At 49.3% G+C, this 23,093-nt stretch overlaps 1 protein-coding gene and 1 long non-coding RNA gene across 39 annotated transcripts in view; both read right to left on the bottom strand.

Moving 5' to 3' along the window:
* Positions 1 to 23,093, bottom strand: part of CACNA1C (calcium voltage-gated channel subunit alpha1 C) — a 732,665-nt gene that overhangs the window by 557,831 nt on the left and 151,741 nt on the right. For all 38 annotated transcript variants that reach the window (XM_032349974.1, XM_032350007.1, XM_032349985.1 and 35 more), the window contains exons 2-3: positions 22,534 to 22,855; positions 17,962 to 18,067 (exon numbers count right to left, since the gene is read on the bottom strand). In XM_032349974.1, the coding sequence (XP_032205865.1) occupies positions 17,962 to 18,067; positions 22,534 to 22,855 (428 nt within the window). The remainder of the gene's footprint in view (positions 1 to 17,961; positions 18,068 to 22,533; positions 22,856 to 23,093) is intronic.
* On the bottom strand, positions 1,854 to 15,460 carry LOC116594501. The gene is made up of 3 exons (XR_004287257.1): positions 9,461 to 15,460; positions 7,109 to 9,430; positions 1,854 to 2,597 (listed from the first exon to the last, which is right to left on the bottom strand). It is a non-coding gene; the product is annotated as an uncharacterized LOC116594501 (long non-coding RNA).

The raw sequence follows: 23,093 nt of genomic DNA, 5'->3' as shown, positions 1-23,093 counted from the left end.
TGACCTCGGGGGACTGCAGGGAACTGAGCCCGCCGAAAGCGAAACCATGCACGAAGGGGGTCACTGTATCTAGAAAATGCTGGGAAGAGGAAGCTTCCCGCAAGAGGAGACTTCTCACCGGGGCCTGAGGATAGGCAACAGTCCACCGGAGAGAAGGCTTCTGGGGAGCGGGATCTGGGCTGAGACACCCAGGGCCAGGCGCCTTTAGCCAGGCAAAGTAGAGGCAGCAGAGTTTCCAGAAACAGCAGTGAGCGGAAGCTCCTCAGCGAAGGGACAGAGACCTAGGCAAGCGCAGAGGTGCTGGGGTGTTAAGTGTGGGGAAAAAAGTGAAGTTTTCCACTGCCGCAGGACAAACAACCACAAACTCAGTTGCCTGAAGCAAAACCCAATCGCTACTTCACTGTGCTGTAGTTGGATACAGAGGGGCCAGGTTGTCTGCTCAGGATGAAATCGGGGCAGTGAATGACAGGGAAGTCCCCGCTCAAGCTCCATCACGTTGGTGGCAGAGTTGTCGGCCCAGGTTGCTCTCAGCTCCTGGAGGTCATGCTCAGATCCTTGCTATAAGGCCTCTCTTTCTTGAAAACCAGCAAAAGAGCATATCTCACACATCAATTCCCCCTGTACTCTCAGTCTTTGCACCAAGAAGGACCCCATCCCTTTTGAAGTCACCTGACTAGATCAGACCTGTGTCCTTCCACTTTTTGCCCTTTCTCAAAGCCACTGTGCGGGACAGCATGTCCCACAGTGCTGTCCTATCCTCTTCACAGGACAGCCCCACAACCAAGAGGAGAGGACTGATGGTGCAAGGGTGTGGGGCCCCAGGGGTCACCTCAGAATTCAGCCACCAAGTAGGCTAGCAAGTTGGGCCAGTAGCATCCTGCAGATCAAGACCACGCATGTCCCTGTGCTCCCCGGCCCTCCAACCCCTGGAGCCTCCTTCTGCTCCAGGATTTCCCCCAATCCTGTCCAACTGCCACAATTCAAACTCAACTACATTCTGAACCATGAACAGCCCAGGTCTCCTGCTGCCTGCCTCCCGCCCACACATCGATCCACAAGCTCTTCCCAGGCCTGCGCTCTCTGACCTGGCCACCAGTCCCACAGCCCTGTGCTCCAGTCTCCAGAAGACCTGATTCACTTCACAAAGTCCCCTTCTGGGCACCCTTCCTATTCTCAAGGTATGACCCTGGCCCTGAGGACTCAAAGGTGCCAGAGAGCGAACCCTTCCCAGGGCATGTGACTGTGTGTCCTAGAGCACAGAGAGACAAACTCCCATGTTTTTAGGTGTCTTCTGCTCTGTATGTGAGGACGGCTTTACGAGTTGTGGGACAGGGCTAAGGAACAACTCATCCCCTAGGTTCAGTTGTGCCCAAGCTGAATGAGCCCCCAGGAAGCAAACAAGACAAGCATACCACGAGCTCCCCAGCAAGGGGCTCCCTGTGCCTGGTCATGGTAGGTCCCAGGCCCAGTCAAGAATCGGACGGCTGTCCCCTCACCCGGCTTTCCCAAGCTCCAGCAGCCCAGCCGCACTGCCGGCAGCAAGCAGGTTATGGCCACACCACTCACCATCCATCTTGGAAAGGTCAGGAACTAAATTTGGAACTTGGCTTTTAGTTCGTTTGCATCTCTAAGTTATCTTGAGAGGAGGCTAAAAGAGAAGGTTCACAGGGGAACATGCCAGAAAAACAAGGAGTACACAGGTCAGAGACCAAATCTCTCTGTCTCGTTTTGATAACCGTTACCGTGAGAATGAAGCGACATCCATGTGGCGTTTTGCATGTTCGGAGCATTTACGTGCATCCTCTCACTTGAGATCTGCTATGACTGTGTCTGAAGGCTAGGGAAACTAGCTGTTGGCGGAACTGCAGCAAGTACCCAGGACGGTGACTGCAAGCCCAGGGCTCTGTCACCGCCATCACACTCCCCAGGCTCTAGGCCAAGGCTTTATAATGTTTTCCCATCTCCCGTGGGGCCCTGAGTGCTGACCGTATCCCATAAAGCCCCCCACCACGAAAGGCAACATGGCCTGCACCTGGAGCCGGGGCTACTGAGGTCCCCCGCACCCGACTCGGCTGGCCCAGCCACTAGACTGCAGTGATTAGGATCGCAGGAGGGTTCTTTGCTCCAGTGTGGGGCCTCTCTGGCTCTCAGAAACTACTTCCAATGCCTCTGTCCCCAAGAAGTCTTACTCAGGTTTTTAAGCTCATCTCAGGAAGTCGGGCTGATTCTGGGTCCTGCACTCCAACTTGAGGTTCTCGGCTGTTTAGAAGACCTGAAGGCTTATCTGCCTAAGGATATCAGCTCACGTGAGTCACGGGTCTTTGAAAGAATGCAGGAGTCAAAGCCAAGTGTGCTCAGGCATCGGTGGGTAGACACGAGCACCCTCCTCACCGACACTTACCAAAGGGCACCGGCTAGGGGTTATGGGCCTTGCCCCGGAGACTTTGACAGACACAACACCGCCCCTGAGGGGCTCATCCCCCACATCCATGGTCCTCCATTGTCCCTCAACAGATCATCACCTATGTGACAGGCGTGCTAGTTGTGCCTCCGGTGATTAAAGGACCATATTCTAGAAAAATACCCGGCCCTTACACCTTCAGAAAGCTACGGAGTGCAGCAGCGAAGGGCGTGGGGTGACAGGCCACACTCCAGGGGCTGGTTAGTTCATTCCTCTGTGCCTCCCTGCCCTGATCTTGAAAATGAGATGTCTATAATAATAACAAGAGAGGTCTCCTGGAGTTACTGCGAGGACTAAGCGAGTGAACACTGAGACACGCTGGATGTCGGTTTGTGCTTTTGACTTCTTACTGCAAAGAAACTAAGAGTATGTAAATCTGTTGGTAAATTTGTTTTCCACTTAACTGATTCATAAATTGCCACCTGAAGAATTCTGTTGTAACAGTTCACAATCGGTTAATAACTAAAGGTGTTTCTAAGAATACAAAGTTCTGCTTAGTGTAACTAAGACTGATGGAAATAAGGGAAACTCTGCAGGAAAGTAGATGATATGTAAGAAAGATTTAAGGAATGGAAATACATTTTGTTGAAGGTAAAGGAAGGTAATTTTGTCCTAAATGAGATGGTTGTTTAAATTTTAGCAAATGTTGACAAGATTTAAGTTGTAAATCTCTTTAACTCCAGCTTTTCCTTGATATGCGAAGTTGCTCATGAAGTACTACTGAACCAGTGACAAACATTGGGTTACATTTGGGAAAATGCTATAACTATTCTAGAGATTCTACGCACTTCCTAAAGTTTTAATGTTTTGAGAGATCATTGCTTGATATTGTAATGTTATGTGTCACAGAAATTGTAACCTGATTTTCTTGCAGCTAAATTGTAAACTCCCATGTCTCTTTAGCTCTAACCATATCCATTCTGAGTTTTTGTCATTTATAATTGTTTTAATTTTCTTGTAAAATGAGTTTTATCTTCAAGGAGATTCCTATAAAGGACTTTCAGGACAAATACAGATATTTGATATACTTGAAAATCCTAAAACTGAAATGGGTAAGAATTTCCAAAACTGACTAAAGCCGCATTCACCAGATTTAGTAACATGGGACTAAATGAACTAAAAGATTATAGTGTTGTGTCTCTTAATGTTTTGTCTTACTTTAAACATCGCTGGTTCTCTATAATGTTCACTCTTCCAGACTAGGGATACTTCCTCCTAGTTATCTGTAACTTATAGAGATGTAAAAGTGCTCATTTGTAAAAGTGCTCAAAGCATTCAAGCTTTGAATGAACCCTCTATACCCCTATATGAACCCTCTGAAACCAAAAGGTCTTAGTAAGTATTCTTTCTTCCATGGCAATCAGTCATTTGCATAAGTTCAATAAGAATCTGTTCTCCTTGTAACAGGAAAGAATTGGAAACATGGGTTATTTTACCAAGGCTTTGACTGGGATGTCATATTTGAAAAGACTCAGATATGAACTCAGATATGACCAGACAGCTTTAAGGAACTAAGGTTGACTTTATGAAACCTGGAGCCATAAAGCCCCTTGGGACTGTTGGCCTGATACCTTGCTTACAGAGTTCCCAGCAGCCTCACCAGGTGAGTAAAGAATGTCACTCTTTGGTAGGTGCGGAGACTCAGAAGAGGAATTCGCCCACTGAGAAATTCGCCCAAATCAACAGGTATTGCAGGCATGCCTGATGGCAAGTACAGGGCTTGGCTTCTGGCCCGGAGAGGCTACTAAAAGTTCAACCTAGAGATTCCTTATAAGAAGTTCCAGCAAAGCAGATTCTAAAAGATCTATATGATCACACTCAACTGTTCTTGCTGAGCTTATGTAAATAATGGGCCAAGTTTGTTAAAACTGGACTTGTTTCACAAGTGAATTAGTCCTGATTTGGCTATCTCTGTAAACGAGGGTTATTTTAGAGAGAAAAATTGTTTTAGTAACACACCTTTATGGATGTTAAATTCTAGATTTGATTGTCTTTAAATGTTTGTTTACCTAAGCTAAACAATTTGAGGTAAACTTCAGAGAAGTTGTACAATAGCTTCTTTAGTCGATCTTACTATTTTGTGGGGATATTAGCAGACCACACGGCACATGATTAAACAATTGGAATAATAAAATTGCCTAAAAGCCAGCATACCACACTCCATAGGATTAACTATGGACTTGTGGAGACAATGGATGACCCCACTTTCTTTATGATTGGATTGGATGATGCATGGGGAACTCCCCTTCTCTCTTGACAAGTTTTCTCACTTGCCAGTGATCCTCTGTAATCAGGATATTTTAAGGTTGGACCACTCAAAGGTCTTCTTATTGGTTTCATCCCTTAGCCATATTTATCCTAGAGGCCACCTCTGTTGAGGTGCAATTGCAAACAGATGCTTTAGCAAAACCTAGAGCAGCCCTCATAAAAGAGCCTCTAAGCTCACTATGGAACAGTCCCTGACTGTAATGACTTCACATCAGATCCAGATTTGTCTTAGAAGCCAAAGGCCACCAATGGATGGTGGAGGCCAGCTAATTAAATATTGGACTATACTTACAGATATGCCAGAAATAATACTTAAAACTTGTCCAACTTTAAACCTAGTTACCTGTATGCCTGAACCTGACCACTGTACTTCTTTCTCTATAGAGCAATAGAGGTTATTGATCTTGCTTACTCTATATGGCCAGATTTAAGATGTCCCTGTTAAAAATACAAATGACAGTTGATTTTCTGATGAGGTATGTTATAGTGCTCACTAGCACTTTGCAATTGCCAAAGCCCAAGAATTACCATTTATACTGACTCCAAATATGCTTTCCTGGTACCACATGCCCATGGAGCTATTTGGAAGGAAAGGGGATTGCTATCAAGCCATTACTCCCCAATCAAATATGGGCCTAAGTTACGAAACCCTCCTTATCGCTATACTAAGGATGGTATATATCAAATCTGGGATGCGCATCTGTGGCTTATGCCCATGATTGGACGGCTCAGTCAAAAGGCAGTTTTATGCTGGGAACAAAAGAATCATACGAGTGGTACTTGGGCAAATAACGCACGATATCTGGGATGGCTACCACTAGAAATGTGTTCCCAGATAATAGTACTCCAGACTACTGACTGGTTTGCTACTGACTGGGTAAGGCGACCTGGCATTAGATGGCCAGCTCCAAACGGAACCCACTGGATATGTGGAACCAACCTGTGGCCCTGGCTTCCTCCAGGGTGGATAGGTCGCTGTACTTTAGGATTTGCCCGGATCCATGGGCGCATTACTAAAACCATTACAACTCCAGCTAATCTCTCCAATTTAAAACAAAGATGGAAGCGATCTGTTTTTAAATGGTATCATTACTTAGCATCCATTTTTGTTCCATCTGCGGGACTAGAGGATGTCATGTGGCATGTAGAAGCGCTTAATATACTACAAAGGCACTCAATGATTCACTAAATAGCATCTCCCAGCTTAATACCGAAGTGTCACAGATATGCAGGGCAGTCCTACAAAATAGGATGGCCTTGGATGTCCTGACAGCCGCCCAGGGTGGCACATGCGCAATTATCAAGACAGAATGTTGCGTATACATCCCAGACTATTGCAAAAATGTCACAGGAATAATAAAGGATATGAACACCCAGATTAAGGCCCTACAAGATCCTTCTCTCTCTTTCAGTGAATGGTTAAGTTCCTGGCTTGGAGGAGGGCTATGGCCAAATCTCCTTTTCGGGCTTCTCATTCTTCTCGCCTTATTAACTTTAATATGTTGCTTTGTTCATGTTTCTCTACTTGGTGCAGAGACTCCATTGCTGCAATGACTTCACCAAGACAGATGATCCTTACCACGCGCAAAGACACTCCTTCACTGTCAGCGCTGGGTTCGGCTGCCTCCGCCTTTCGTAACTCCCCTATACATTCCTCCACTGATCAATATTGACCCCAGTAGGTAGGGACAGCTCTACGCCCCTATTTAGCACGAAGACGTTACAGAAGATGAGATCTTCCACCTTCAACCACCTTAAAGATTTAAGGGTCAAAATTGTTCAGGGGGGAATGATGAGGGAGCAGGAGGCTGGCTGAGGACAAAGCAAAAGCTGGTGCCTTGCACCCCCTCTTCACCCTTTCCCCTCCATAAGTGTAGCATCCCTCAGGCAGCCCTGACTGCCATGAACAATAAGCAAATAGTTAACTTGCAGAGCTCACAATCCTGCTAGACAGGAGTCTACCTTGGCTTACAAATGTCCTAAATCTCACTAACAAAGACGATTGATAGCAGGATTGTGACACCCCACCAAAAAGTCTCCCAACTATCTTAATGTTAATGGCTGGTCTAAAGACAACATTGATCCAGCAGCAAGGGCAAGGCCTCCGGCAGGCCTGGAACATCCTGGCGCCTTGTAGGCCCTCTTTAGCATATGAAAACTCCACTGAAACCTCCCTTCCCCTCACCTTCCCCCAACAGCAGGGTATATAACATGCCTACCCTCACAACCCGGGGCGGCCGCATCTCTGCCTGCCCAGGGGTCCTGTCCCCGTGCTCTAATAAACCACCTTTTTGCACCAGAGACGTCTTAAGAATTCTTTCTTTAGCCGTCGGCTCCGAACCTCACCCCACCTAGGTTCAAGAACTTCATCACTTACACCTTCAGAAAGCTACGGAGCGCAGCAGCGAAGGGCGTGGGGTGACAGGCCACACTCCAGGGGCTGGTTAGTTCATTCCTCTGTGCCTCCCTGCCCTGATCTTGAAAATGAGATGTCTATAATAATAACAAGAGAGGTCTCCTGGAGTTACTGCGAGGACTAAGCGAGTGAACACTGAGACACGCTGCGAGCAGAGGCAGCACTTCGAGTGGGAGCCCCTGAGTGTGGACAGTGGGGCTGTAACCCCTGCTTGCTGGAAGGCACTAACCCAACAACTTCAATCATACAGAAGTCAGGAGGAACAACGGGAATAAAGAGGGAAAAAGGCTTCTGAGAAGCCAAAATCAATTTTCTAAACTCCACACATTAAAGCTAATGCACCTTACCTATAAAGGAGCCTCATCAGTCGGAATCTGTTTACTCAGACTTTGCCCATATAGGATGGCTTTGGGGATCTAGTGCCTACACTCCCTGGAGAGGGAAAACAGCAAATGGAAAGGGCCGGTCCTGGAGCAGGAGACACCCCAACAAGGATGGTGTATGAAAACAGGGCCCAAAGACCGTCTCAGGGCACAGTGTTCAGGGGCCATCTGGACTCTCCTTCACCCTCTCGACAGCTTTCGGGAATTACACAAATTTGTATACTGAATATTCCCAATGACTGTGCAGTCCCAGAAAAAGCACAGAGTATGCTGAGAATTCTTTTTTTAAAGATCCAGGGACCTGTATTTTACATTCTAGAAAGACTTTCTTCAAATACACTTCCATTAAAAGGAGCTCAGTACATGAAAGGGGCTCCATTACCCTGGGTGTGAATACATATGGAACATATTCCCCCCAAAATGAAGGCAGATGGATCAAAATGGAGCAAGAGGTGTCACTGTACTTAGACTTCAAAGCATCCTCTCCTCTCACCCCATCCGCTGGCGAAGGCAGAGCGGACAATGCCTTCTCCTCTGAAATATTTAGTGAGGAAACACTGAGTCAAACAATTGCCCCAGGGCACCCAGTGACAGGAAGCACAGCTCAATGGGGAGCCAGTGGTCCCCTGGGAAAGGCCACACCCCTGAGGCAGCCTCCCTACCCACCCCCCTCCCCAGCTGTGCTGGCCTTGTAGTGTGTCCTGCCCTGCTCCCAGCTCTGGCCCTGCCTCTGCAGGTTGTCTCCTGTGTGGGGGGCTTCAAGCCACTGCTTTACCTGAGCACAGTGTTCTCTGTTCCCCATGGTGTGCTCCAAGGAAGACCATTCCCCAGGCTGTCTTGTGGTGAGAAGGTGGGCAGAGGCCCAGGGAGCCCGGGGCTGAGAACAAGGTGCTGGGAGTAACTGCCTCTGTCTACAAGCAGCATCTTCGCTTGGAGGCTGTGTTTCCAGGTGCAAATTACTTCAACTCTCTGACCTTCGGTGTCCTCATCTGTTCAATGGGATAACAGTGTCTATCTCATAGGGTTATTATGATGCTTAAATGCATTAATACACTCAAAGCACTAAGTAGTGAGTGTTACTAACATGTTAAAGACCCCAAGGAATCTAACAAAAAATTAATAACTTTGGTTGCCTGAGGCTTACCGAACTCATTTTCCAACAGAACCAAATTTGTTGGATTTTTTTTTTTTAATTAACCTGTTAATACCGCTGCAGCAGGTTTAATCTTGGAAACATTTTCTACCTCCTTCTATGCTCACAGCAACTCTAACACTCCAGAGAACAGAGCAAAGAGCCCAAGTGATGGTACCGAATGGTCCTGAGTTCAAATTAAGACCCTGCCCCTCACTCACCAAGTCACTTCACTTCTCCGAGACACAGTGTCCTCACCTGAAACAAAGAGATAAACCCTGGCAGGGGCCATTCATTCGCTCCTCCAATATTTATCAAGAGCTTGACATGCGCCAGTTACCACTCAAGGCCCTGGGGATAGAGCAGCAAACAAAAGGGATGAATTCTCCACCCCCAAGGAAAGAAGTAAATAGATATTGTAATTTATTGCTATGGGGATTAGGAAGAGTGTTTGCAAAGCACTGGCACCTGCTGGTCACTGCATAAAGGCAATTACTATGACAAAGCAGGACTGATTACTCCCATGGGGCGGCAGAGACACAAACAGGAAGGTTAAGTGACCGACCTAAGGCCACACCATTTCTGTCTCCCTTCCTAGCTCAGTGCCCTGGCTCCAGGATAGCTTTGCAGACACACCCAGGTCCCGCTCAGCCCAGGTCAGCCAGACAGAACCTCCGACGGGAGACCTCACGCAGATCTGAAACACAGCGTCCTGCGAATTCTCTCATCTATAAAATCTCTGCCAAAGTTTACCTTAATCCGGCATCTTACTTTTTTTTTACCTTAATCCGGCATCTTACTTTTTTTTTAAGGTGCAGATTAAGAGTGTAAGTGGTCTACGTTGGTTGAACACAGGGAAATGTTACAAGGAACAGGAGCTAATGTTTAATAAAAGAAGAATCTCTGCTCCCGTATATCCTCAAACACCAGTCTGTGTTTATTCATTCATGCAAGAAGTATTCAGTCGTGATCATCTGTATGCTTCATTCTGCAGAATGTATGCACTTTCTGCAAAAATTATTACTTAGAAAAAATAAATAAATAAATGCATAAAGACTGCCTCGGCGCTACTGCCTGCCCCCCTCCCAGCCCTGCTCCCCGCCACCACCACATGGCACAGAGAAGATTCGCAGATGATGCTGCAGCTTGCTACCTGTGATCTGCTATGAGCATACCTTACAGCCCCAGTATTACTGCCGAGGGTGTGCATCTGGGGCATGAGGAGGACATGTATGAGGTAGCAATGGTAAATCACGTTTTGTTGATGCATGAAAGCCCACAAAGACAAGAAAAGCCTGATGATAAAAGAAATCAAAACTCACTGCAGGGAGAGGAGGAGCCTCCCAATGGGCATTTTTATTCACTGCTCAGATAGAAGCTCTGACAGGGGTCTCTTCACGCCCGGTGGGCAGGTCCCGGACTCATCCCAGGACGTCTAGTGGCCTAAACTACACTGTGGAGTGTCTTCGCCCCCTCCAGCTTGGGGATGAGGGAAGCTCAGATTTACAGTGCTCTGGCCCACTTTGGTTCCCTGAGCTGTGACCGAGAAGGGACGGACACAGGCTTGTCCCAAGCAAAAAACACCTGTGGGTGTGAGGGACGGAGACCCCTACAGGCCACCCAGGGATGTCCCTTCAGGGCTCATTTTCTCCTCCACGAATGCATTTCTGCTTTGCTCCCTCTGCAGTCTGACGGTGAGGGTGAGGCATGTGCAGACACGTGTCAGTCTTGCCACATGAGAGTTGCTAGAAACAGGGCCTTTTGGTGTCCTCTCTTACCCTTCTGGTGTAAAAACAAGCCTGAGTGCCACCAATCCTGACTTACCCCAAGGAATCAGCTGAAGGGGACAGCTTTCGGCTTCTGGTTCTAAAGGACAACACACATTTGCTGAGGCAGGCACCATTCTAAGCATTTCTCATACTTTAATTCATTTAACCTTCATGGCCAGCCTAGGATGCCAACTCTCATCGCTGCCCAACTTTATAGCAGGAAGTGGGAAAATCTGACATCCCAACCCTCTTCCTGACGTAACTCAAGAGCCTCTGAGCAACCCATCCCCCTGAGCTCTCTCCACTCCCTCGCAGAGATGCAAGCAAGCCCAGCCCTAAAACAAGTCCTTTTCTGGCCTCTCTGCCTCTGCCGAGAGCCTGGCTCTTGCTCCAGAAAGTACACAGCTCTGTTCTTTGCACAAGGTCAAATGCCAAATATATTCTCTTACTATTTCAACCCAGGCCAAGTCTTTGTGGACTTCAGAGTTTGAGAGACCTGGGAGTTTCCCACATGCAATGCGTTCAGCCCGAGCCCAGAGGGGGTTCCCAGACAGCCTACGTACCCCACAACTCCTGGGTAACGGCTATCGGTGGGACAGGGTATAAAATGACGAGCTGCATGGCAGGTGGCACCACCAATGACAAGACTGTGAATAATAATAGAGAAATGTCGTGTCATGGGCCATCTCAGTTTCAAGATGCTTTGCTAACATGAGAAAAGATAACAAAGATGATGGATTTGGGTGCAGAAGTACAAGTGAGGTGGAGCGCAGAACAGACTTTTCTTTAAGTAATGAGAGAAAGAGCCAAAAAAAAAAAAAAAAAAAAATTCCGATCCCAGCATACTTTTCATGTCTCAGAAGGAGAAGAAAGCCAAGTGCTAGAAAAATAAATGGGGGTTATATTAAGGAGGCAGAAGAAAGGAGAGGGTGACGGAGAATGTATGGAAGCTGACAAATTTGCAAGGGAAGGCACAGCAGGAGCAGGGGCAGGTGTGGGCTTGCCAGTGTGTGTGAGAAGAAGACTCTCGGCTAATTCTGTGACAGCGCGAGCGCGCTTCGTTAAACAGTCTGTTCTGAGCCCAACAGAGTGGGAAACCTCTCGGCAGCCGACGTGGCCCAGAGAGAGCTGTGGGTAGGCAGTGGCAGACTGGGGCGGGCAAGCCGAAGGAGGGTCCACTCTACGATGACGAGATCAGAGTCACTGTCCTCGGAGAGCAGTCCCCAGTCCCCGTCCTGTGTTGGTCACCAGGGCCGCTGCTTGCCAATGGGACCCCAGAACCCCCTCCAGACACAGAATGGGGGGGCTCTGGGAGCAGAGCCTGGGAGTGTACTTTCTGAGCAGGTCTTCATGTGATCCTTACCCCCCGAGGTCTGACCACTACTGCTGTCGCCCCTCCTCTGCAGTTTCTGAGAGCAGGACTCTGAAATAGCACTTCCTTATTTAAAAGATGGCACCATGCCATGAAAGTAATGGGAGAATTCTCGCGCTTTTATTTAGGGGTACCTAAGTGATCGGGGACCACGTTCTGGCACAACACTGACGCTCAGCAAATAGGGGTTACACGTCTACTCTCTCAGGGCCTCGGTGAGACTACAGATGTAGACCTACATCCCTTCCTCCTGCACTAGGTCCTGAGCCCAACCTCCCCTTGAGCAGGCCAATTCTCCTAGGACCTGCAGGGCTGCCACAGAGACAAGTCTGAGCCAGCAACGGTCTCTTTTTTACATTTTTGAACCTTCTGACCTTTGCTGCTAAGGCTCTACTCCCTCAGGTTTCCCTCCTAACCTCTCAGGCCAAACCTTTGTCGTGTCCTCCGTGGTTCCTTTCACTCTGTCCACTGGGCGGCCACAGCCTGGGACACCAGTTCCTCTTGCTGTCCACCCTGCCAGTGCTCCAAGCTGGGCCTGTGGCATTTCCTTCTGTCTTCTCACTCCTCCCTCTGCAGCACCAACCACCTCCTGAGCCCCTAACCCATATCTGCTGCCTGTTGGACACCTCCATCTGCATGCTCCTCGATAACACAGCTCAAATTGTACCCCTCAGTGTTTTCCCCTTAAATGTGACCTTTCTCCTGACAGTGTCCTGGCTAAGGGCAATCACATCCTCAGAGTCAGCTCTCTCTGATTCTTCTGCAATATCCAACTGGTCACAGGTCCAGGGAAGGTTAGCTCCTAAATCCACCACCCTCTTCTCTATCCCTGTCACAATTATCCAGACTTCTGCAGTTTCTTTTCTTCTTCACAAACAGTGAGACCTCCATCCAAGCCAGCTTCATTATGCTGCAAAAGCACCCTTTCCCACATATACTCCCAGACCCAGCCCTCTCCTGCTCTGAAGATCTTCAGGAACTTCTCATCACCTGCAGTTATGTTCAACTGCTGGCGTGATCCAGGAAGCCCGCCAGCACCTGGCTCTTCTCTTCTCATTCACTTGAAACTCTAGTCATAAAGGGCACAATTGCAGGGCCCTTGCACATGTGTACCGAAATGACTCTTTCGGCCTGGAAATCCCCTCTTATTGGGAGATGCAACTTAAATATGACCTCCCATGTGAAGCCTTCCCTTACCCCCTTCCCAAAAGCTAAATGAATCCATGCTTCCTCCCTGACACCCTGACCCGTTATAAGACATTTCACTATTTGCAAACATCTGTATGTTTATCTTTCCTGTCTGCTTCTTGAAATATCCCAAACACCATGCCTGGCTCTTGGCATGCATGTTTGTCAAATGACTGAAGGAGCACAAGATGGACCCATGGAAGGAGATACCGGAGGCAGAATACAAGGCAAGCAGTGACTGGAAGAGTCCAGGCAAAAGGCCATGATGGCCTGGGGGGATGCTGTCCATGGCAGGATGGTAACAACACCACCACTCCCCACACGGAGCTCTCCTCATGGAGCTCTTCTAAGAGCCTTAAACATCTTACCTCATTAATCCTCACAGCAACTTATGAGGTAAATATTCCCATTTTACAGATAAAGAAGTGAAGGCCCAGAAAGTTCACACAAATGACTTTGGAACTAGAAAGGAAGCTAAATGTGATGGCCGTATCTGAATCTGCTCAATGAGCATGGTGAGGGTCAGAAGGTGTTCAAGGTGACTCTGTATGACATCAAGGTTGACAGAACCAGCGACTAGGCTAAAGGCAAAGGTCAGAAGCAATGTTCATGCATGGTTTCTTTTACATTCTTTTTTGGAGTCCGGTTGTGTGAGGAGAGGGAAGTTGGATCCTACGTGGACTTGCCTGTCTGAGGGGTCTACGGGACATCCTGGCGCACATCACTGTGGGCCAGGACCGCCCTGGGCGTTTCCTGCCGGCTGCTGGCCCTTCTCTGCCCCAGAACCCCAGGCGGGAGTGTGACTTCCATCTACCAGGCCAGGGATCGGAGCTTCAAGAAGACGAAATAACTCCACATGAAGATCCAGATTAAGAGACAAAGTGGTAAGGCCAAGGCATGGACCCACATCAGCCCAACGAAAAATTTAACACTATCCAAAAACCCAGTAGTTCCCAAACCTGACTAATCCTTAGCCCCTTAACTCCAGCCCAGGAGGAATTTTTCAAATGCATATTCCCAGGCCATGCCCCAGAACTACTAAATCTGAATCAGATCTACACACACACTGGCATCTTTCCGTTGAGGTTATCCAAGTGGTTATATCAGTCAGGGCGGTCTCAGGAGTTACTGCACAGGTCCACGGACCCCTCTAAAGCAGGAAACACTAGTCCAGGCCTTAGGGAAGAGCTCAGAGCTGGACACCTAAGTCTAGGAACAACTTACCTAGAAAGGGAACATGAAATTGTGGAAGTAGATAAGCTCACCAAGGGAAGACCACAAAAAGAGAAAATAAGAGGACCAGGACAGCAACCTGGTCAAAGTTCCTGTAGAAACAACACTAGAAACTAGAAGAAGCAGGGAGAAAGTGGGAAGAGATAGGAGAGGACTTAATAGTAACTCTGTCCCAGAGCCAACAGGCAAAGAGTTCTACAGAGGGGCATCTCACAACATGAGACGCTGCAGGGAGAAGGGGGAAGAGGAGGGCCCAAATCACAAGGCTCATATTGGCTACATCCAGGGAGCAGAATGATAGCCTCGCCTATAAGCCAATGTGGGTTTGGCTTCATTGGTTGTTTCAGGGGTTTTCTAATGCCCCTTGGCCACCAGGTCAGTGGCCTTCAGTGTCCCAGGGAAGGTATGACCCAGTGGGATGCAGAGAATAGGAGTCACACATGGCTTCAGAGTCCAAGGAGTGTAAGCCAGGGCACTGAGGACAGTCTGCACGACCACGGCGGCTTCTGCTATGCCACTTTGCCCCAAACAAAGATCTCAAGTTGGTGAACCTGGGAGCATCAGCCAGGAAACAAAAACGAGTGAGATCCTGAGATATGTCCTTGAAACGGGGCCCGTGAAATCTTCACCATGTCTCCATTCTCACAGCCCCAGCACGGCCAGGAGAGGTCTGGACTACAGATCAAGAGACCCCATGTTGGTAACAAGAGAGCCCACCGCCTGCGCGGACCAAAGACCAAGGCCCCTCCAGGAGGGACAAGGCCACTTCAATAGTGTGGCTCAGCCACACCAAGAACAGCATGTCCCCTTGGCTCCACAATACAGTGGCCCTGAGCTACAACTCCCGGAAAGGGGCTGAGAGCCCTGACCTTACAGAGGTGAGGTTTATGGCTGCAGGCAACAGGAGTCACAAATCAGGCAGAATGGTCAGTGAGAGAAAAGCAAAAACAAGTTGCATTTCTTTCCCTCCTGAGTTTGCCAACTGAGATCCGTATCTTTTACTTCCTAGAGATGGGGACAGAACACAGAGAGCACGGAGCTGAAGAGAGAGCAAAAACAAACTGGCCGATGTAGCAAATGCATACTCTTCCTGAAAAACATGTCAACATTAAAATTTTTAAATTACATATATATTAAAGGAAGCTTGGATAGAGCAGAATTAGGGAAGCATGTACCTGTGTCTTTGTGTGTATCCGTGTGTATGTCTGTATATGTCTATGTATGTGTGTATGTGTTTCTGTGTATCTGTGCATATGTGTATGTTTGTATATCTGTGTGTGTCTATGTCTGTCTGTGTCTATGTGTGTCTGTGTATACATGTCTGTGTGTGTATATCTATTTCTATGTATGTATCTGCATGTGTGTGTTTCTCTGTGTACATGTGTCTCTGTATGTATTTCTATGTGTGTGTCTCCATATGTCTCTGTATGTGTCTGTGTGTGTCTATGTGTGTTAATGTGTCTGTGTATATATGTCTGTGTCTCTCTGTATATGTGTATCTGTGCATGCCTTTCTGCACGTGTATCCGTGTGTGTGTGTGTGTGTGTGTGTGTGTGTGTGTGTGTATGCTCCTGTGCCCTCATGTGTGTCTGGGCGTCTGTGTGTGTTTGGACTGGGGATAAAGGAAACATGAGTATGCTTCCTTCCCTTAGTAAGTCACTGGCCAAGCTGTGACTTGAAAGAACAAGGAACTGCTCTAGCAACGAGAAGCCCCTTTCCAACCTTGCACCCTCTGTTCCACACGCCCCAAATTCCTAGTAACTTCACGACAAAGTTCACTGGCTGTCCCCATCCCCTCTCCCTCCACCTATGTAACCTCTCCCCTCATTTGTAAGGAAGCAAAGAACAACAAGCCACTGGCACTGGGAGGTCTTGTGAGGCCCTGGCTTTCATGCCGGTGTTACTCTTTTTTTAAAATACAGCTTTACGGAGGCATAATTGACATACCATAAAAGTCACCCCTTGTTAAGTGTATGCTGCCAGGATTTTTAGTGCAGTCACACAGCTGCACACCCAGCTTCAGAACACCTCCATCACTCTGCGTTGGGATTTTAAAAATCCATTGTCCCTCCAGCAGTCTCTGCAGCCGGCAACCTCCTCCCTGGCTCTGGAGTAGGTCCAACGCAGCTCCTCATGGTCTCCCCAGCCCGGCCGCCCCCACCAAGTGCGAGCTTCCCAGCCCCAGATGCAGCCAGCACAGGCTGCCCACAGAGCGGTGCCTCCCCTGCCCCCCACTGCTGCTAATCCCCCAGGGAGCTGGGCCAGAGGGGCTGAGGCAGAGACTAAAGGCAAACCCCCTAAAACTCTCTGTCCACCTTCCCCACTGCTGTTGCCTGGAGTCCACCCAAAGTCTCACCCTCTTCGGAACAAAACACAGAGTCTTTTTTTCAAGTTGCAGATTAAGTACGAAGCTGCGGGGGTTTCAGGAGGCTGGGAGGGGGGGGGGTGGACACGCAGAGAAGGACAGCCCTTGGAAGGTGCTCCTCCTTGAAGGGCCATTCGGGAGACACTTTTGCTTGTACTTATTCTGACACAGGAAAGATTTCTTGCCTGTTAAGAGACAAGGTCACGCCTCAAGAAGGCCGCGAGAACGGCAGCAAGGGCTCCGCCTGCTGACTCTGGCCGTGTCATCCCTCGGAGCTCCCGGGCCAGCTCTGGAACCTGTCCCTGACACGCCACCCCAGCCGAGCCACACTACCTTACTCAATGTGGAGCCAGGCCTAACTGACTGGGGAACGCAGCTGAGGAGCTGAAAATGTGCCTCCGATTCAGATGCTGAGGGGGCTAAAGAAAATGTAGAAGGTTAAGAAGCAGAAGAACTCGAGCCGTGATGCTATCCACAGCCAGCAACAAGGGAAAGGAGAATTTGGTAACGCTCCTGCTTCTTTTCAGAACGATCTCATGAGACAGTCCCATCTCACTAATTAGAGGAAGGTGCTAATGATGGGGAAAGATGCATTTGGTGGGAATCACGGGAAAAGTTATGGTGTCTGCAGGAGAGGGCAAGAGAGACAGGCTTTTCCTACAGCCTGTGGCAGAGGCGCCCCGGACCGCCCCGATTCTGCCGGCTGCATTCCAGAGCTCTTTTCCTCCCATGCCCAGACGGGGCAAAGGCCTCTATAATGACTTCACGCTCGGCCAAAAGTAAACACACTCCACGCTTTTTCCATGGACAAATTCTAACCCCGAACTGCCAGCAGCACTGGATTCCCAACAATCCAAATGGAAAGCCGTCTTTCCCAAGAAAATAAAACCTCGTCAACTAAATAATGCATCTTGGCTGCAACAGGAAACTTTCCTAAAAGCTTCCTAGAAATTGCTTCTTGTGCAGTGATACTACAGATCACCTGAGCAAACCCTACCAATGGGACACCATCACAGAAAATAAATACAACAGTGATCCAAGAATAAAAGCTTGCTCCTGCAAACACCTGCAAGTGCAACTTAGACAGCACATTTTGTAGCCTTCGACACAAAGACACACACACACACACACACACACACACACACAGAGCTAACCACCACCTAATTGAAATATTCTTCCTGAAAACAGGCTGTGATAAGACAGGTGCTGATCTGAATAAACAGCAACAGCACTTGAGCTCTGAGCTCGGCAGCACCCCTGCACGTGTCACACGCACGTCTCACTTCTCCCCACATTCCACCTGGAATCCGTGTGATCCGAGCTCGGTCCTCCGCCAAGGGAAAAAAGCAGAGAGAGACGGGATGGTGGACTTACCAGGTTAGAATTGGTGGCGTTGGAGTCGTCTTCTGGAAAGGGAATATAGATCGCTAAGGCCACACAATTGGCAAAAATAGTCAGTAAAATAATGATTTCAAATGGTCTGAGGAAGAGAGTTAAGGAAGTCAATGCTGCGGAAAGCACAAGTGAAACAAACATACTATACATATATTTTTAAATGAATCAAAGATTCCTAAGAATTTTGTTTTAACAATACATTCCATCCCCTTGTATTCTGAAAAGAAACATATGCCTTTTTAAGTGCTTCTAATGGGTCCCCGCCAAAATTTTTCCTAATATGTCAAAAGTAGTGGAGGCCAGTCGCGTGCCAGAGTAAACACAGATTTCTAAAAACTTTTTTTCTTCTTCTTTTATTTATTTAGATGGTATTGGACTTCATTTTCCCCCGTGTGTGCTTGGGGTTGCTTCTACAGAGCAGGGTCTGCTCTGGTCAGGACGGGCGGTCCCCCCCGACACCCCTCCTCTTGTGGTTTCCATGCTGCCCCCGCTCCGGGGGGGACTGGAGCTGGGGGGGTGGGAGAGGTGAGACAGAATTGAGGCAAACTTGACGTTGAGATTTTCCTTTGAAATTCGAACATTTACTTTTGATCTTTTAATCTGAAGTTGGGAGTGATTATTGTTCTTTTCTCCTACTTTATTTCCTGACACCTTCCACGGAACCTGACGATGGCTGGGCGCTCTGGACCCTCAAGAGCGTGACAGCCTATGTCCTGTCCTTCAGGGCAGGGCCACCATCTTTCCTCCAACCCTCTTCAGTCTGTGGAGGCCCCACCTTCAGGGGCCAAGCCTTATGTTCTAGGTGCTCTTGACTTCCATTGGAGTGTGCTGGGATCTGGAGAGACGAGCCAAGTTCACTCACTAACAGCCATGCACTTCGTGAGGCTCTTGGGCCCAGATTTCTTTATCAAAATATTGGGCAGAACCCATTCTCCAGGGAAAGAGGAGTTAATATGATACTGGTCCCTCCACCCTACACCTACAGCTGAGGACCAGAGAGGAGAAGCTTCAAGGGAAGGCCAGTTCATGATCTTTGGACCCCATCTTCCCCAGCACTGCCCTGTTTTCGGCCTCATCCATGGGGCCCGACAAGATAAGGAAGGGAAGAGGATGGAAATCTCTAGAAGAAGGGAACAACTCTCCCAGGGAAATCTGTACTCACGAAGTTAATGAACTGAAGCAGGGAGAGAGACCTTAGAGATCATCTCGTCCAAACCTCTGAGGCCCAGAGAGCCTGAGAAACTTTCCCGAAACCCCACAGCGGGTACTTCCCAGTCACGCCTAGAACCCTGAGCACAGAGTCCAGCGTTCACTCCCCCACCGTGAATGGCCTCTGACCTACGTTAACAGGGCAACTCTGGGCCTGGAAGGCACATTGGTCATGGCTTTAGCCACTGTGCTGGTCATGGATCCCCCTCGGCCGCACAGGTGTAGCGGGGGGTCCATTTACCAGCAAACAACACAAAGGCTGTCATTTTCTGTGTGTGGCCTAATATCAGGAAGATGACGTGCAGTCTAACGCCCTACTTGACAGATACAGAAAACAAAACAACCTCTCCCAGGTTCCAAGCTGACAAGTAGCAGGGCCAGGGCCAGAGCCAGACCTACAGACCCATCTTCTCCAATAGGCCACGCTGCCCCTTGAGTTGACCAAGAAACCAGTAAGGACGCTGGTGGTGTTGAAGATGGTAACAACAGCAGGCGGGACAATGGCTGACACCACTGTGTGGTGCTAGGCCCTGCTCTGTTCCGTGCAAACCCCCGAACTGAATGTGCAGTTATCACCCCCGTTTCTAACTGAGGAGACAGAAAGGTGAAACGCTAACTTGCTCAACATCACATAGCTTGTGGTAGGCTGGGATTCAAACCTAGGAAGTCTGCTTCTGAAGTCGGAGTTTGCAAGGATGACTTACTCTACACTGATCTCTAAGCTGATCACTCCTCACGTCACTCTGAAGCATTTTTAGAAAGTTCATACTTTCTAGACCTCCTACCACGAAACCCCTTCCCTCCTAGCCAGTTCCCCACCTGCTTACTAAAGTCCCATTCTGTCCAGGGGCTGGTTGGTTTCATTCCCATCATCTGGTCCCTTGTGCCCCTCCTCCCCCAACCAGGGCTACAGCACATCGGTTCAACTGAGTCAGACCTCATGCATCTGTCCTCAAATGTCAACTCGTTCCTTCCACCAAAGTGGGTGGTGGCTAAGCTTGGGTGTTTCTTACATAATCACTTCTACACCTTCCCCTAATCCAGGCGACCCATCCATCATCTTATGCTAAAAGTCCCTGGCTACTGCTGGAGAGGATAATGTATAAAGAAACCAATCAGCCAGATAAGAAAAGCCACGAGCTGCAAAGTGGAGGAGAAGCCAGGTAAAACCTGGAAACGTACTGTGTCACCCTGTGACAGCCAGATCATTTTTTAAACTGTCTTTCCTTCTTAATGACAGCATTGGACTCCACTCTTTCCAGGAACACAGAAAGGCGGGTGCACCAGGCCACCTCCTGACCTGTCCAGCTATCCTTCCAGGGCAATGTGGGAACGCCATCCACTAGCACTGTGGAAGCTGGGCCTGCTTCCTTTCCTGCAGGAGGGGAGGGCACATTCCCCGAGTTGGGGTGGCATGGCCTGGCTAACACTGGTCAACAGTCCTTTCACAGGTCCCTGCCTTGGGCCCCCTGTGGCTCTGTGACCAGTTTCCATGAACAGTGCCCCAGACACTGCCATTAAAAAAACCCCGCTCTCCCACACTCCCCCTCCTGCCCTGTGTGCTGCTCTCTCTCCTCTTCAGTTCCTCCCAGGCCAGTACGTCACCACCTACTGCTCCATTCTGCACACAGAGCTGCCTCTCAGGGAGCTGTCCGTCCCAGGAGGAAAAATCAGAGCTGATGAAGTTAACTCGTATGCACGGAACACATCCCCTGACATGTTTTTCTGAGCAGGCTCCCACAGGCACAGACCCTGCCGCCCTCGCTGGTTACTGCCAGTGGAGATGAGGAAACGGAAACTGGAGATTCCAATGACCTGTGACCACTCAGAATACAGGGGGCAGCACCATGATGGGGCATGGTTCAGGCCCCAGACCCAGGTCCCTCCACATCCCTGTGGGCTGGACAGTGTCCCCTGAACATGTACCCTAGTACGTCTCCTCTGTGCTATGGGTGCACGGGGAGGGGCACATGCATGGACCGGGGACTTGGAGAACCTGGATTTAAAACCCAGCTCTGTGAGTTGCAGGCTGTGTGATCTGGGCCAGATCTTCAGCTTCTCCAGGCTTCAGTGCTCTCCCCTTTGGGGATCGCATGGCCCCCAGCTCTCCCACTGCATGGTTCTGATGAAGCCGTTGTGACAGCAGCATGCTGGGGCTGCCCAGAGCCGGGCCTCTCACCCAGTCCTCTGGGAACAGGAAGCCTGCCTGGCCACTCAGGACAGATGGCCAGCTCTCCAGCCGCCACGTGGCTTATGCTCCCTTCTCTTAAAGTTACCTTTTGAGCTGAGGGCTTCAAACATTTACAGAACTAACGTTTCTTGCTAAACAGAAGCTCTTCCCTCCCGAGCCATCTTCTTTTGCCTTTCAACCCCTACTTACTAAAGCTCTTCAATCTTTCCATGGAAGCTCATGGATAACATAGAACCCTCCCATCCTGAACCCCAGGAGATGTGATAACCCGCCCTGAATGAATTCTTATTACGAAAATGCCCAACACTAAGTCCCAGAGTTCTAGTCCTGTCTGTCACTAACTGTATGACTGGGCCGAGTCAGGGCTGGACCTACTGACCTTGAAGATCCTTTCCATCTCCACCACCCCACAATTCCCATGTTGTTAAGGGGCCTGTAATTCCATAGTGAGAGCCCGGTCCTTCAAAGCCATTTTCTCAGAAGGGCCCACTCACTGGGTAGACATGCAAAGTGGACCTGCGTTTGAAACTGCAGGCCAGTGCTCTCCACTTTGGCTGCCCGGGAGAATGACCTGGAGAACTTTCATATATGCCTGGGTAGGGCTCAGGCACCTGTGTTTTCTTACAACTTTCCAGACAATGCCAATGTGCAGCCAGGTTTGAGAACACCTGCTCCTAGGCCTTGAACCAAGAGCCTGGGTGGGCCACTGACCACTGCCCTCTCACATTTCTCGGGCTCCCTCCTCCTACAGAGAGCAGAGGTCACAAAACTATACCAGGCCCATGACACAGGAGGCAAAGAAGCCTAGGGGGTAAGCAGCACGCAACCACTATTCACCCAGCACACCCGCGGATCACGGGACAGGCTCAGCTATGTTAGATGATATCTCATAACCTCTCAGGATTGCTTGCTCAAATGCGGGCTTTGGGATGAAAAAAATATATGAGAAAAAAGACCCTGCTTGTCACTCCAGCAGATCCCTGAGCCCTATCTCTAGACATTCTGATTCACTGAGTCTCGGGCAGCACCGAAAACTCTGCGTTTACACAACGCCCCAGGGACACAGATTCAGTGGTTCTGGGAGCAATCATGGGGCTGGCCCCACTGGGGCTCCCGGGGGCAGCCCGCCCAGGCCCAAGCACAAAGGATATTTCCATTCGACGATGCTGATGCACGCCCTCCTGATGGGGTTCTTCAGAGTCAGGCAGAGCAGGGCGCGGGGCGGGCGCGTGGCCGTCGTGCTGCCCTGCTTCTTGGGCTTCCCATACTGCTGCCGCTTCCGCTGCGTGGAGCTGACCGTGGAGATGGTCGCGTTGCCGGCGCTGCCCATCAGCTTGGCCTGCCGGGCCGCATCAATGGCTGCCTGCCAGGACAAGGCGGCCCCCGGTGTAGGGATGTGCTCAGGGGCGAGCCCCGCAGCAGCATTGGCATTCATGTTGGCGTGAGCTGGGCGCGGGCTCCCATAGTTGGAACCTGCAGGAGCAGAAGACAGAGGATGGCAATTACTAGGGAGAAAACAGGAGAGTTTGAAAAAGGAACCCAGACTCGCAATTTAAAAAAAAAAAAAAAAAAATCTTATTTCAAACTATTGCAAGGGCCTGGGAGGGGAACCATGCAAACATGAGTGTGTGCTGCTGAGAAAACAAGAGTCAGGAAAACTATTCTTGTCCCAGTTTGGCTATGTGACCTTGGACATGTCACTCCTCCTCTC

Source organism: Mustela erminea, chromosome 6 (genome assembly GCF_009829155.1).
Source record: "Mustela erminea isolate mMusErm1 chromosome 6, mMusErm1.Pri, whole genome shotgun sequence".
NCBI lineage: Eukaryota > Metazoa > Chordata > Mammalia > Carnivora > Mustelidae > Mustela > Mustela erminea.
The sequence above is the reverse complement of the archived record's forward strand: the minus strand, read 5'-3'. Positions and strand labels throughout refer to the sequence as shown.